This window comes from Mizuhopecten yessoensis, unplaced genomic scaffold (genome assembly GCF_002113885.1).
Source record: "Mizuhopecten yessoensis strain PY_sf001 unplaced genomic scaffold, ASM211388v2 scaffold8149, whole genome shotgun sequence".
Lineage (NCBI taxonomy): Eukaryota > Metazoa > Mollusca > Bivalvia > Pectinida > Pectinidae > Mizuhopecten > Mizuhopecten yessoensis.
This window is the reverse complement of record NW_018407403.1, coordinates 385509-398958: the sequence shown is the minus strand read 5'-3', so window position 1 is coordinate 398958 and position 13450 is coordinate 385509. Positions and strand designations below refer to the sequence as shown.

At 36.4% G+C, this 13450-nt stretch overlaps 1 protein-coding gene across 3 annotated transcripts in view; it reads right to left on the bottom strand.

Annotated features, from left to right (window-relative positions):
- Positions 1-9522: 9522 nt before the first annotated feature.
- The window catches only part of LOC110455141, a 39377-nt gene continuing 35449 nt past the window's right edge, over positions 9523-13450 (bottom strand). For all 3 annotated transcript variants that reach the window (XM_021505094.1, XM_021505093.1, XM_021505092.1), the window contains exon 2: positions 9523-12394. In XM_021505094.1, coding sequence (XP_021360769.1) covers positions 11420-12379 — 960 coding nt within the window. In that variant the 5' untranslated portion in view covers positions 12380-12394 and the 3' untranslated portion in view covers positions 9523-11419. The remainder of the gene's footprint in view (positions 12395-13450) is intronic.

Below are 13450 nucleotides of genomic sequence, written 5' to 3'. Positions count from 1 at the left end.
GGCGGTGGCTCAGTACCTCACTTCCGGTCCAGACTTGGTGATACTATACGACGAGTGTTAGGTTAAGCAATTATTAGGCATAGGAGCCGTCTTACAAAAACTAGAATTATATACAGTTAATATATATATGATGAACGGCTCATTCTCTAACCTGCCCCCCTCTTCTATTCTTTACTCAATACTTTATCCCTTCTACTCATTTTCCTTTCTTTTCTTCGTCTGCTGGATAAACGAACTACCTAGTAGTGAAGCGGACGTAAAACCTATCAATCAACCAATCAATAAGTATAGCACGACAAGGCCACGCTATTGTCGTTGATTGGGTAGCGCGGTTGGCTGGAACGACAGTATAATGTCAGAAAGTCACGGTTGTAATCATTGTCTGACTCAATTGTGTTGCAGCATGACAGTCAGAACACCATTGTGATTATTTTTTAATAAGCTCTTATCCTGTTTACCCTGTTTACCTCTTCTTCGACACCGTTGTTAGCTAAATTGCTAATATAGGCGCATCTTGGTTTGGTAACATACTGTTAACCGGTTGTGTAGCATAAAAACTAGGATAAAACTTGGACGGTATATTTTTCCAACAGATGTTTAATCTAGATTTAAAACAGTTAAGAGAAGGGGCTTCTACTACTGAATTGGGAAGGGAATTCCAAGAATCCACCACTCTTCTGCTAAAAACATTTTGAGTGACCCTGGTCCTGCTCTGTTTTTTGAATAGTTTTTTGTTGTTACCCCTTGTTGTTGTTTGTGTGAAGGTGAATAGTTTATCTTTATCAAGAATGTCGATGTTGTTTATTATTTTGTAAACTTCTACTAGGTCATTTCGTTTTCTTCTGTATTCCAGTGTAGGTAAGCCTAGTCTTAGTATTCTTGAATTGTAAGAAAGGTGTTTTAAAGATTGAATTCTTTTGGTAGCTCTACGCTGCACATTTTCTAAAGCTATTTGGTCCTTTTTCAGAAAAGGGGACCAGACCTGGGTGGCATATTCTAAGTTGGGCCTAATGAGACTCTTGTAAAGTGCAAGAAACATAGTTTTGTCCATATAGGTAAATGTCCTAAAGATTAATCCTAGTGTGCGATTAGCTTTGTTAATAGATTGACTCACATGGTGGTTAAATTTCAATTTGTTGTCAATTATAACACCTAGGTCTTTTTCTTTAGTAACTTTCTCAATCTGTTCACCTGAGGGGAAGTAGTATGTAGAATCTTGATTTAGGTTACCAATATTTAGATGTTTACATTTTTTGGTGTTCAATTTCATTTTCCAATCTGATGTCCATTGGACAATGTTATTGATATCAGTTTGTAGTTCTGCAGACCCTGTTTGCCTAGAAATGTTTTTGAACAGTTTTGAGTCATCAGCAAAAAGTTTTACTACACTGTGTTCGACTATATCAGGTAGGTCATTGACATAGATTAGGAAAAGAACTGGACCAAGGACACTACCCTGGGGCACACCACTCGTTACATCCACCAGACCAGACAATTCCCCATCCTGAAATACTTTATCCAGCTATACTGTTGTGAAACCAAAGAAACAAAAAAGGTTTCAAACGCAAATTTACAGTTTTCACAGAAGTACGGGGATCCCTAAACTACTTGTCTATGTATGGTACTGATATTACTGAAAGTGTGCTTTTATCGTTGTTGAAACCATTTTGATAGAGCAGTGTGTTTAATTTAGTTATTTCGAACAGTTTTTGAACAGCAAATCAAGTGTTGACAACAATGAAATTAATGACGTCACAATAGAGATTGATGACGTTATAAGAACTCAATTTTGTTATAGTCTCATAACAACATTTGCCATCGCAATGCATTACAATGGAAGTTTGCACAGCAAATGCAAATATTAAGAGCGTATGCTCTTTAATGGTAACACATGCGTGCGTAAACAGAGTTGCTTCCCCTTTCTACACCTTGCCTTTATTTTTTTTCGTCCGGAAGTAAACGTCCGGTGGGGAAACCGGAAGTGTATCCTTGAAGCAAAGACAATTGTGTTTCAACCCATGCATGAACATCTTCATATAGTGAATGTAACGTCGGACAAGCGCCGGTTTAAGAAATTTGGATGTAAAGAGCAACACAAAGAAAGATCATGAAAATATATACAATTTATTAAATGCAAATTCACTAGTACTCACTATCACACTCACTCTCAACCCATGCACCCTCTAATCATAATAGTACAGTTCATCAGGAACACAGTCTTCTAAAGTAAAGTGTCCTCAAAAACAATGTTCCATAAATCAACGTCTGGTCGACAGCACACCATCTGTTCTACCCGAACAGATCACCCACAACAATACTGTACCGCAGCACAGATCACCCGAAACAATACTGTACCGCAGCACAGTTCAGGTCCCGAGAAGCTACGTCTGCTACGACGTAGGTAAACACACAGTGTTTCCGTAAATTACCCGCAGGTAACTAGACTTTAATAGCGTTGTCCCAGTTGTCAGGACACCAACATGTGACTTGACTAGTCCGCTAGTCCCCACTCAGAGCTGGTTGTTCCTGTCGGTCGACACACTGATTAACGTTTCTGGCACCCTGACCCTTCCGTACAGTCCACAAAATCCCTCCTGTGGCTAACCTCATATCAAAATTGGTCCTGAAGCCCAAGTCGTCTATGCAGACAGGGTCCTGATAGGTGCAGGAATATCAATCCGTCATGGAAAGCTTTAATATAAATAAAATAGATACAATATATTTTCCCACCTTCTCTTCATACAACGTTCATACAATAACATCCTACTTGAAAATTAGCCCAATGCAATAAATAGTCCTGACACATATTATATATATATATATTCTACACAATATTCATCTATATTAACAGTTCTACAACGTGTCGGTCCATTTATATCATAAAACATGATTAAATATTCAATTCAAATATGGCGACTCAAGGCTGCCGTACTTTTTCACATGGACAATACTGACTGGTCAGAATGACATTTATATGGACAATTAAACTCATCGTACATATTGTATCAGACTATTATAAACAATATGCATTATACATTACATTCTGATATAACTATATCAATATAAACATCGAAATACAAACATATTAGCATGATGTAAACAATCCATATACACCTATACTACACCTGCCCTATCGCTACACGTCTGGTTCGGTGATCGAACCACTCGACCAATCCGCCCATTATTTGTTTATTTAGATAAAAACTAATATACATTCTGAGTGAAAAAAATCTATCACATACATTTTGATACTAGCAGACATGAAACGTCGTTCAGAGATAATCATACTGTGACGTTTCAGTTTTTGCCACAGGCACAAAAAGTAAAAAAAGCGGATATTTTCTAAAGATCTTTTTGGTCATCAACCCGGTTCTGTTGTTTTTTCTACCGGGAGCTATCTTCAAAAAAGAGATCATTTAAAATTTCATCAGCTTTTAATTTTAATTAGTTGAGAATATGAACGAAATAATTGACATTATTGAAAGTCTGGATATAGTCTTTACATTGTTTATGCATCACCACTCATAAAAGAAGCAATGGAAAATGCATTTATGACGAAATTAACGATAATTTTCCAGACAACCAACCCAAGTGCAACGTCCTTTTTCAGCAACGTATTACTTTTTCACAACGCGTGCCGATTTATAACTAGTTACAGACAGAAACTGTAATTTTATTTGGCATCATGACCTGTCAAAACCTCGGTGATAGTTACAAAATTTGAAATTCAATCTGGTGTTTCAGGATGGAACAGTAATTGAGACTACATATCCATATCAGTTACATCAAAGTATTACAATGTTTTCTTTTTTTAATTTCATTTTTTTAACTAACATCTCTATATATTTACTTAGACTAATCGTAAAATATGTATATGCACTTTTTTCTATAGTAATTACCAAACAGTTTTCCCCCAGCTTATCTCAATCATTCTTTTTGTGCCCTGACGGAAGCACGCAGAAGGTTTAATTCTTAATATGGGAGGAAGCCGGAGTATCCGGAGAAAACCTGCGTGGTCGGGCAGGTGACCGGGATTGAATCCGGCCATCTTAGTGAGGACGAGCACGCTTTCCACTGCGCCACCGAACCATCATATACGTTACGCACAAGAACAAATATCTACTTTAGCTTTGACTGGAAGAAAATGGCGTCATTGATGCAAAAATTATATTGTGAATACATTTTTACCAATCATCATTGATATAAAAAAAAATCTACATACGGGAGACCGGTTTAGCCATCCCTTATTTTGTTTGTTTTTGTGCTAATGTTTACAAGTTTAAGGATCTTAGCAGTTTAGTTGGCTGGGCATTCAACGACGAAAAAATGGCGAGGAAAACTCTAATGTAAAATGACTTAATAGGAGAAAATTACTTTTGAGAGGGTAGAAAGAAATTCATGATCTCGCTTCTAGTTATGCAAACTTCTTACAGTCAAACGTGTAAGACACTGACAGCTTCAAATGATAATACATAAAAGCCAAGCCAATCACTCACTACTATATTGCTGTACGATAAGAACTTATTGAAATATCAATTTGGGCCTGGACAGTTTCGGCCAATGATACCGTGGCAAGTTCGGCCCCATGTAACACATACAAATTCGTAAAATTGGCGGTAAAATCTGACGTTGCATGCTTTATGACGTCATAATTAAGCTGATTCCAATGGGGGCCGAACTTACGGCCATCCGATCTTCCGATAGGATAATTAAATAATGTTCAAAAACGGCCGTGCTGCCATACTTACTAGAACGGACTTAAAAAGAAGGCCGAACTTGCCCCGGTCTCCCTATTGTTATGTCGGTCTTAATCTCATTAGAGCTTGTGTTTTATTGTTATTCCTCGACTAGCCGACTTTAAATAATATCAGAGATCAGCAAAAGCTACGCTCTTTTAATGCTTTGCCTTTTCATATTAATGATTATTGAGCGGTTTTTAAGAGTATGTATGCGAAATACAGGCTTAGCTGACAGTTTACACTTTTAATTATATTCGGGTTGTTTTATGTATGTATACTTAGTGCAAGCATAACTTATAGCTTTATTTTTTGATTAGTTTTGAATGTTTCAATGTACGTATGCTTTGTGTGTGCATAGCTTGTATTATACGCTTTACGTTATCCCTGAGTGGGGTTTTGTATCATACGCTTTACGTTATCCCCGAGTGGGGTTTTGTATCATACGCTTTACGTTATCCCTGAGTGGGGTTTTGTATCATACGCTTTACGTTATCCCTGAGTGGGGTTTTGTATCTTACGCTTTACGTTATCCCTGAGTGGGGTTTTGTATCTTACGCTTTACGTTATCCCTGACTGGGGTTTTGTATCTTACGCTTTACGTTATCCCTGAGTGGGGTTTTGTATCTTACGCTTTACGTTATCCCTGACTGGGGTTTTGTATCTTACGCTTTACGTTATCCCTGAGTGGGGTTTTGTATCTTACGCTTTACGTTATCCCTGACTGGGGTTTTGTATCTTACGCTTTACGTTATCCCTGAGTGGGGTTTTGTTTGTTTTGTTTCTTTTTATGTTTTGTTTGTTTTGTGTACTTTTTTATCAAAATTCATATAATAATAAAAATATACAACATTTATATAGCGCGTATATCTTTTAAGTTTTGATATTATTACGTTTTTTTAGGCAGCGTTTTAGATTTATGATAATTTAGTCATATCATTTACATATATATACATTTTTTCATAATAGTCCATGATACTCCAATTTATTTATTGATGCAATCAGCTTTGTAATACTTTATAAGTTCTGTTTGCCATACCGATGAAAATGATGATGATGATGATGATGATGATGATGATGAATGATGATGATGATGATGCATTTATTCTAGCTTTGTTTTTTATATTTTCGACGCCATCCAAAACACTTTTAATAGAAATAAAACCATTTTTAAAATTCTGTCAGTTTTACTTGACCTTCAGGTACATTAACAAGGTTACAATTTTATTTTAACTAGTGATAAATATATAATATATTTAAGCAATGGATGTTTTAGCAAATATTGTTATGGTCATATAACACACATTGCTCTAGATGACAAAGTTAATAAAGCCTAGCAAGGATTTATGTAAGTTTGTCAGCAATATAAATATGGGTTATAGGACCATAACGATATTTGCTAATATATTCATTATTCATATTCGCAATTTTCCTTGTTACAGTAGTTACGCTTTATTTGGTTATTTTGGACAGTTCTTTGAACAGCAGATTAAGTCTTGATAACAATGAAATTGATGACGTCACAATAGAGATTGATGACGTTACAATCGCAAATTTTGTTATAGTGCCACGACAACTTTTGCCTTCTCAATGCATTGCAATGGAAGGATGCAGCATAAATGTAAATATTATGTTATATATAATTTGATTGTATGATTTATTATTAATGGAAAAAAAACCTGCTGTAGACGGATCGTTTTCTGGGACAAAGATACAGAGGTTCCCCATTTTTAAAAACCTAGTAGTCAATTTAGTAGCCACATCGAATTTTTAGTAGCCAATAAAAAATAAAAGTAGCCAATGGCTACTTTGGCTACCGACAGCGTGAGCCCTGCTTTCGGCATCTCGATATACTTTGTCTTAAATGGTCAACTCGAATGTGTAATTCCCAACTGCACATTTTATAACTTTTTATCTTACGCATGACGACCCAGACAGCATGCTAATGATAAACAAGAGGGGACCTAAGGTTGTATGGTTAGCATATAATGTTGGTATTGGCTCAGCAACGTTGTTGTAGTGGTATCTATGTAAGAGTTGATGTGGTTGCCTAGGTGCAACGTTAGTGAAATGTTGTAACAGCTACATGTAGCGTATCTCGAATTATCGTAAAGTGTCATCATAACCTACGTGTGTGTGTGTGTGTGTGGTGTTTTTTTAGGAATGCATGTATATGTGTTTGGTATGTGCATATGTTAAGTGAGCGGTCGACATGTGGACATTAGTGCGTGCAAGGGTCGTACGTTTGTACGTATATGTGAGAGTGTGATGGTGTGTGTGTTTGAGTCTGATGGATAAGGAATGCGTGTATATGCATGTTGGCATGTGCATATGTTCTGTGAGCGGACGACATAAGGCCATTAGTGCGTGCAAGGGTCGTACGTTTGTACGTATATGTGAGAGTGTGATGGTGTGTGTGTTTGTGTCTGTTGGATAAGGAATGCGTGTATATGCATGTTGGCATGTGCATATGTTCTGTGAGCGGACGACATGTGGCCATTAGTGCGTGCAATGGGTCGTACGTTTGTACGTGTATATGAGAGTGTGATGGTGTGTGTGTTTGAGTCTGTTGGATAAGGAATGCATGTATATGTATGTTGGCATGTGCATATGTTCTGTGAGCGGAAGACTTGTGACCATTAGTGCGTGCAAGGGTCGTACGTTTGTACGTGTATATGAGAGTGTGATGGTGTGTGTGTTTGAGTCTGTTGGATAAGGAATGCATGTATATGTATGTTGGCATGTGCATATGTTCTGTGAGCGGAAGACTTGTGACCATTAGTGCGTGCAAGGGTCGTACGTTTGTACGTGTATATGAGAGTGTGATGGTGTGTGTGTTTGAGTCTGTTGGATAAGGAATGCATGTATATGTATGTTGGCATGTGCATATGTTCTGTGAGCGGAAGACTTGTGACCATGAGTGTGTGCAAGGGTCGTACGTTTGTACGTGTATATGAGAGTGTGATTGTGAGTGTATATTTGTGTGTTTAAAGACTTGTTTGATAGACTTGTGATAATACGTATCTTTGAAAGTACAAATGTGTATTACATGTATATATGTATACATCTAATTGTTGGTATAAACATTGTATCATGTGTAAGGTTAGCGATTGAATCTCCTGTCGTAACTGCACTGTGTAGAATATATATCTTATTGTTAGTATATACTGTATGTTGTGTAGAAAACAGGCTAATTTACTAACTTTCCCTCAATACCCAATGGTCATCCGAGGCAATATTCTATTTCCAATTTGTTTTTTACTGTTTGGTTACAACCTATTATGTTTTTGTACTGTGGTGAATCACGAAACTTACCTCATGCATATACTACTTATAAGTCAGCCGTACTACCAAACTCTATTTATTATATAATCGAATGGCGCTATTTTTGAATTAGTGAACCTCGACTGCTGCGAACTGTTTATCTTTGGACACAGAGATACCCTTACTATGTGTATAATATTACATAATGCCTGTTGATTATTTATCTCACCGTGTCCGTATCGGTTTGTATCATGTGAGGTCAAGTCGGTTACCTTTGAGAAAACAATTAGATTTACTTTGTATTTAGGAATCGATTTACTTTCAGTATATAAAATATTGATATACTTGTACAGAATAAACCTTCTAAAGACGTGTGTACTATTGAAAAGTTGAACAATCACACTGATACTGCAATAGTAATCTTGAAGTATACGGTGTACTACATATTACTGTCATGTCTTTCTTACATTATGTACCTTTCCTTACGTTGTGGGTCGTGCCCAGATTTTGTATACATGTGTGTATATGCTGTAGAAAGTTTTTCATCGATGATGTGTATTTTATTGCATACCTGTCTTCTAAAATTACTCCTTCGCTGTGAAGATGTTGAAAGTAACCCAGGTCCTGAATATTCCTCCTCCTTTTCTGATTTAACGATTCTTAACCAAGATTATTTATCACTATTACACTACGACGTCCAGAGTTTATTATTAAAAACTGATTTAATTTTTAGTAAACTACAGCAATATGATATTTCATCATTCACCGAGATCTGGTTATCACCGGATACAGAAAAAAATCAAGTGAACTTTCTAATTCTAAATTCTATGACCCATTCGTAAAATCACGGTCAGATAGGATTGGTGGAGGTATTGCTGTGTATGTTAACAAAAATATCACGGCGATTCGACGTTCAGAATTTGAAATAAATTATCTTGAATGCATTTTGGTTGAATTGCAGATCAATTATAAAATTATCATGTTTGCAACTTTTTATAGACCACCAAACTCTGGAAATGAAACTTGGAATTTAATTGATCATTCTATTGATATGGTGGCTAATTATAAATCTGATAGTATTCCAGTTACAGGTGATTTTGATGAAAATCAGCTAGCTGTTAACCCTAATCGTATAATTGATATAATGTATAGATATAATTTCATTTAACTTGTTGACGAACCTACTCATTTTACAGAACACTCATCCTCTCTTTTGGATATTTTTATGACAAATGATTTAAATGTTATCAAAAAAGTTTTGTTGGCGAATCGTTTTTACCTGCTGATACTAGATATCACTGTCCCATCTACACATTCTTAGATATTGGTCGTTATACTTTTAATACAAATACTGAAAGGCATATTTGGTTATATAAGAATGCAGATTATAAAATGTTTTGTGATAGTTTAAATGATATTGACTGGAATGGCCCACTTGAAAACTTAGCCATTGATGAATTCGCATTCGCATGCTATCAGTTTAGAAGCCACACAAAAATGTATTCATAATAAAATCGTTTAATAAGACATAATGAACCACCATGGATGCATAATGAAGTTAGGAAATTAATAAGGGTTCGGAAGAGACTACATCGAAAAAGCTAAACGCACACTCTATCCTTATCATTGGCAGCGATTTAAACAGGCGAGAAATACATGTGTCGATGTCATTAGGAAAGCAAAAAGTGAATATATTTTAAAATTAACAGGTAAAATAAAATGTATGTCTACATCGACACGAGATTGGTGGAAACTGATTAACACTTTTGTAGTCGCGTCTTAAGGCATGCAGTAGGATAAAGCAGGTTTACTCTGTTTGGGAACACGAAAGCAACGAAAATAAATCTACTGCATTCATTGTAATATTTTGTATCTTTATATGCCACTTATTCTAACTTCCTTATATTTCCAAGCGCATTGCTTGAAACTATCTTCCTTTTGGCTTTAATGATGAACGTTCACCTAGGTGGGAAAGGTAATGGGATCTGTCCCCAGGCCTGGAATACAAAAGTCCTTTAAAATGTAGTTGTTATTCCCTGCTTAACGTTCAGAGTTAATGGTAATGGCAACAACTGGTTCACCCGTTGGCAATATAATGGGACAAGGTGTAAGAAGGGGATATAGTTATTGACGGTGTAACATGTGGAATGCAGTGTATGCAATAGACGCGGGAAGTTTCCGTTTAAGTAAGAGTAGGTTGCGGGAATAAGAAGCAAGATTCATTTATTTATTGATTTATATTACTGCAATGTACTGTATACATGGAAACTTTCGCCCAGCCAAATATTTGCCCTTTATCGGTTATATAGCCATGTTAATCCCGTGTTAATTTCGCCCTTCACATGTTATTGCAATATACGGAACGCTATTTACTGATTTAGGGTCGCTGTCATGATAATTTCGACCGCATGGCGGAGGCCGAAAAAGGCGAACATTTTACTTCTGCTAAAACGTCATAGTATACAGTATGATGGTATATGTAAAATAAGGGTAAAAGCGTGTGGTGCCAAAAGGTCCTATGATTGTGGAAGTAAACGTTTTGAAGGACTAGAGGTATAATATAATTTTACGGGAGTGGATAAACGTAGCGAAGGACGGAGAGAAGTTGTTTTCCAGTAGTAGAAGTTGTGATGGTAAACGTTTTTATTCTTTGTAGGGTGTAAGGTTGTGACGGCGGAAGTATGTGAGAGGAGGGGGCGTAACTCTACGGCGGTGTAAGGGCGTTGATTAATATAATCTTACATGGGTCAGTTCCATAGACAGGGAAATCTCAACCAGCGGTTAAGAGTCTGGATCACATTCCTGTATATTGATTCCTTTTCTCCCAGACTCGAAATAGGCTCGCCAGTGTCAATACTATACACGTCATCATATGTTTGTTTTCCATGACAGGCGCGCATGAATTTAATAATGCTAACTTCGTAGGGGTTATGAACACTGAGCATAATATCAGAAATCCATTTTAAGCACAAAGGTTACGGTGATCTAACATCTGTAATATATCAGTTCATGCATCTTATAAAAAGTACAAAAATAATTTAACAAAGTCCGCAAAGAAGAACTCACTCGAACGCCGACGTCTTTTGGCAGAATTGTCTGCCGACAGACGCATGTAAGCTGTTTTTCCCGACTGAATTTGCCCTATCTTAAAAAGCGGTTACACTATCTCACAGTTATTACTAACATTAATAGAAACAAAGATTATATCAAAGATAAGAAAAAAGTCTGTGATGGAAATTGATTTAAATGAAGAACAAATTCATTAGAAAATCAACAAGCATTCGAACATGTATATACCAAGGATAAATGTCGAATACATCCTTACTATGAACATTGATTGAAAATAAAACCGAATGCAAAACACACTTGATTGAAGCATTTCGTCAAGGAGGGAACTGAACCAAGCTATTACATCTTTATCACAATGTGCATTGTCTTGGTATGTGTTTCCGTCTCCGAATCTTTATTGTATTATTCGTATACATTGTGTGAAACCTGCAGCACGCGATTACTCCCTGCTGATATATAGTGTGATAGGATTCGGTAAAATATTTATGATTTTGATTCATGTTCCCGTGGCGTGCAGGGTAGGGTGCATTTTGATGAACTGCTAGAAGAGTGCTTGTAGCATCAATGACCCCGTGACCCATTTTCCGAGCGTCCCGTACCAGCCAATTATCATAGAGTTTTTGGCCGATTTGAACTTCCGGTATATCTTTCCAGTGGTAGTTTGGGGATGTAATGAAGTAATCGATTCCCAACCATTCATTCATCAACTTTCCTCTCTTGGCAGCTCTTTCAATATTCTTCCAAGAACTTGCTTCTTTGAGTGTGACATTCGGCGTGTCCATCCGGCGACCCACTACCATATATGTCCGATTAACAACTAAAGACGAATTTGTAATTTCCTGTAAACTTTTGATGAAAGAATCAGTAAAAAGTATATCCCCATTAGCAAATCCATATAGTTTTGAATCTGGTTGCAGTTGCATGGCTTCTATGAACATATCCTTAAGAACGGGGTGGCCGTTGACTTGTCGTCTAACTGGTAGCACCATCCATCCTAACTGTTTATATTTGTCCGGAATTTTATCATTGGTGAACAGTATGATGTTCACATGAGGTTGTAGTAGAGGCCAGTTACGTAAAGTGCTGTTATACACTTTGAATCTCTTAGGGAAGGTCATCCATGACGTAAACATTGTAATTAGTGGGGGTTGCTTTCTGTAAGGTTCAACATATTTTGAATCCTGCTGGAATTGTCTTGCATCTTCTTCCTTAAACAAATAACTAAATGCACGAGACGAATACCGGAAGTAGATAAATCCGACAGATCCAGTGATAACCACAAAGATACAAAACGTCTTTAATAAATTCATACTGGTTTCTTCGACCTGAAAGTACAAAAGGAATCATAGATATTTTTTAATTCTTAAAAACAGTATAAATATAAAACGTTGACACAGGAAGATATGAAAATAAGGACTAATATATATACATTTGATATAGCGCCATATCTAGCTAACATCGGTCACTCTAAAGCGCTTTATACTACATAGATATACAATTAATACAATTAGCATAAACATTAATCAATACAATATTTGAGGAATTCACAGAAGCTGCCTTATAATGCGCTAATTTCTAGTCCTATGCCACCTGGCTAATATCTTCCATTTGTGTGTATGCCTTTGTGTGTGCTTGAGATGTACTGTGTTCTGTTTGTAGTGGGACCGTGCTTCCAACGGCATCATTTATAGTATCACCTCACTTGAATGCTACAGCACAGATACCGCAACATCGACCCCAGACCATTTTATACTCAATTTGGGTTGTTGGAGTTGTGTGGGCAAGAGCAAAACACTTTCTCTGAATATCCATGTGTACGACGACTTCGGGGCTCAAACCCCGGCCGCATGCTTGGAAGGCTGGAATGTAAACCACTCGACCAATCCGCCCATGCCTGTTGTATTAACTATTATTTTGCAAAATGATTAAACTTTATACACAACATTGCCATCATATTCTGATCGACAAAACTTGCATTGGACATATATTTAAAACCCTGTTACACTTTCTTCAATATTTATGCAGAAAGAAAATTTAATGTTCTAAATTCTTATTTATTTGTTTTCTGGTAAAATACATAAGTTTGTATTACGGTTTGTTATCATACCATTTTCAATAATTTTTGATATCTCTATTTTAACAAGTTGTCATCAATTCATGTTATACTCATAGATTGTTATGACTGTTAAATTGTTTCTGATTTCAATCTTCAGTCTTTTTTTAAGATTTGAAAACACCTTTTTCACATTTATGGTATGCAACAGAGATCCGTTCAAAAATATTCCATGATGAATCTGTGAGAATATATTCATACGAAATTGTTCTGCACACCGTCATAAAAATTAAAAAGAAACAGTTCAGTCCTTAGATTTAAGTAAAAA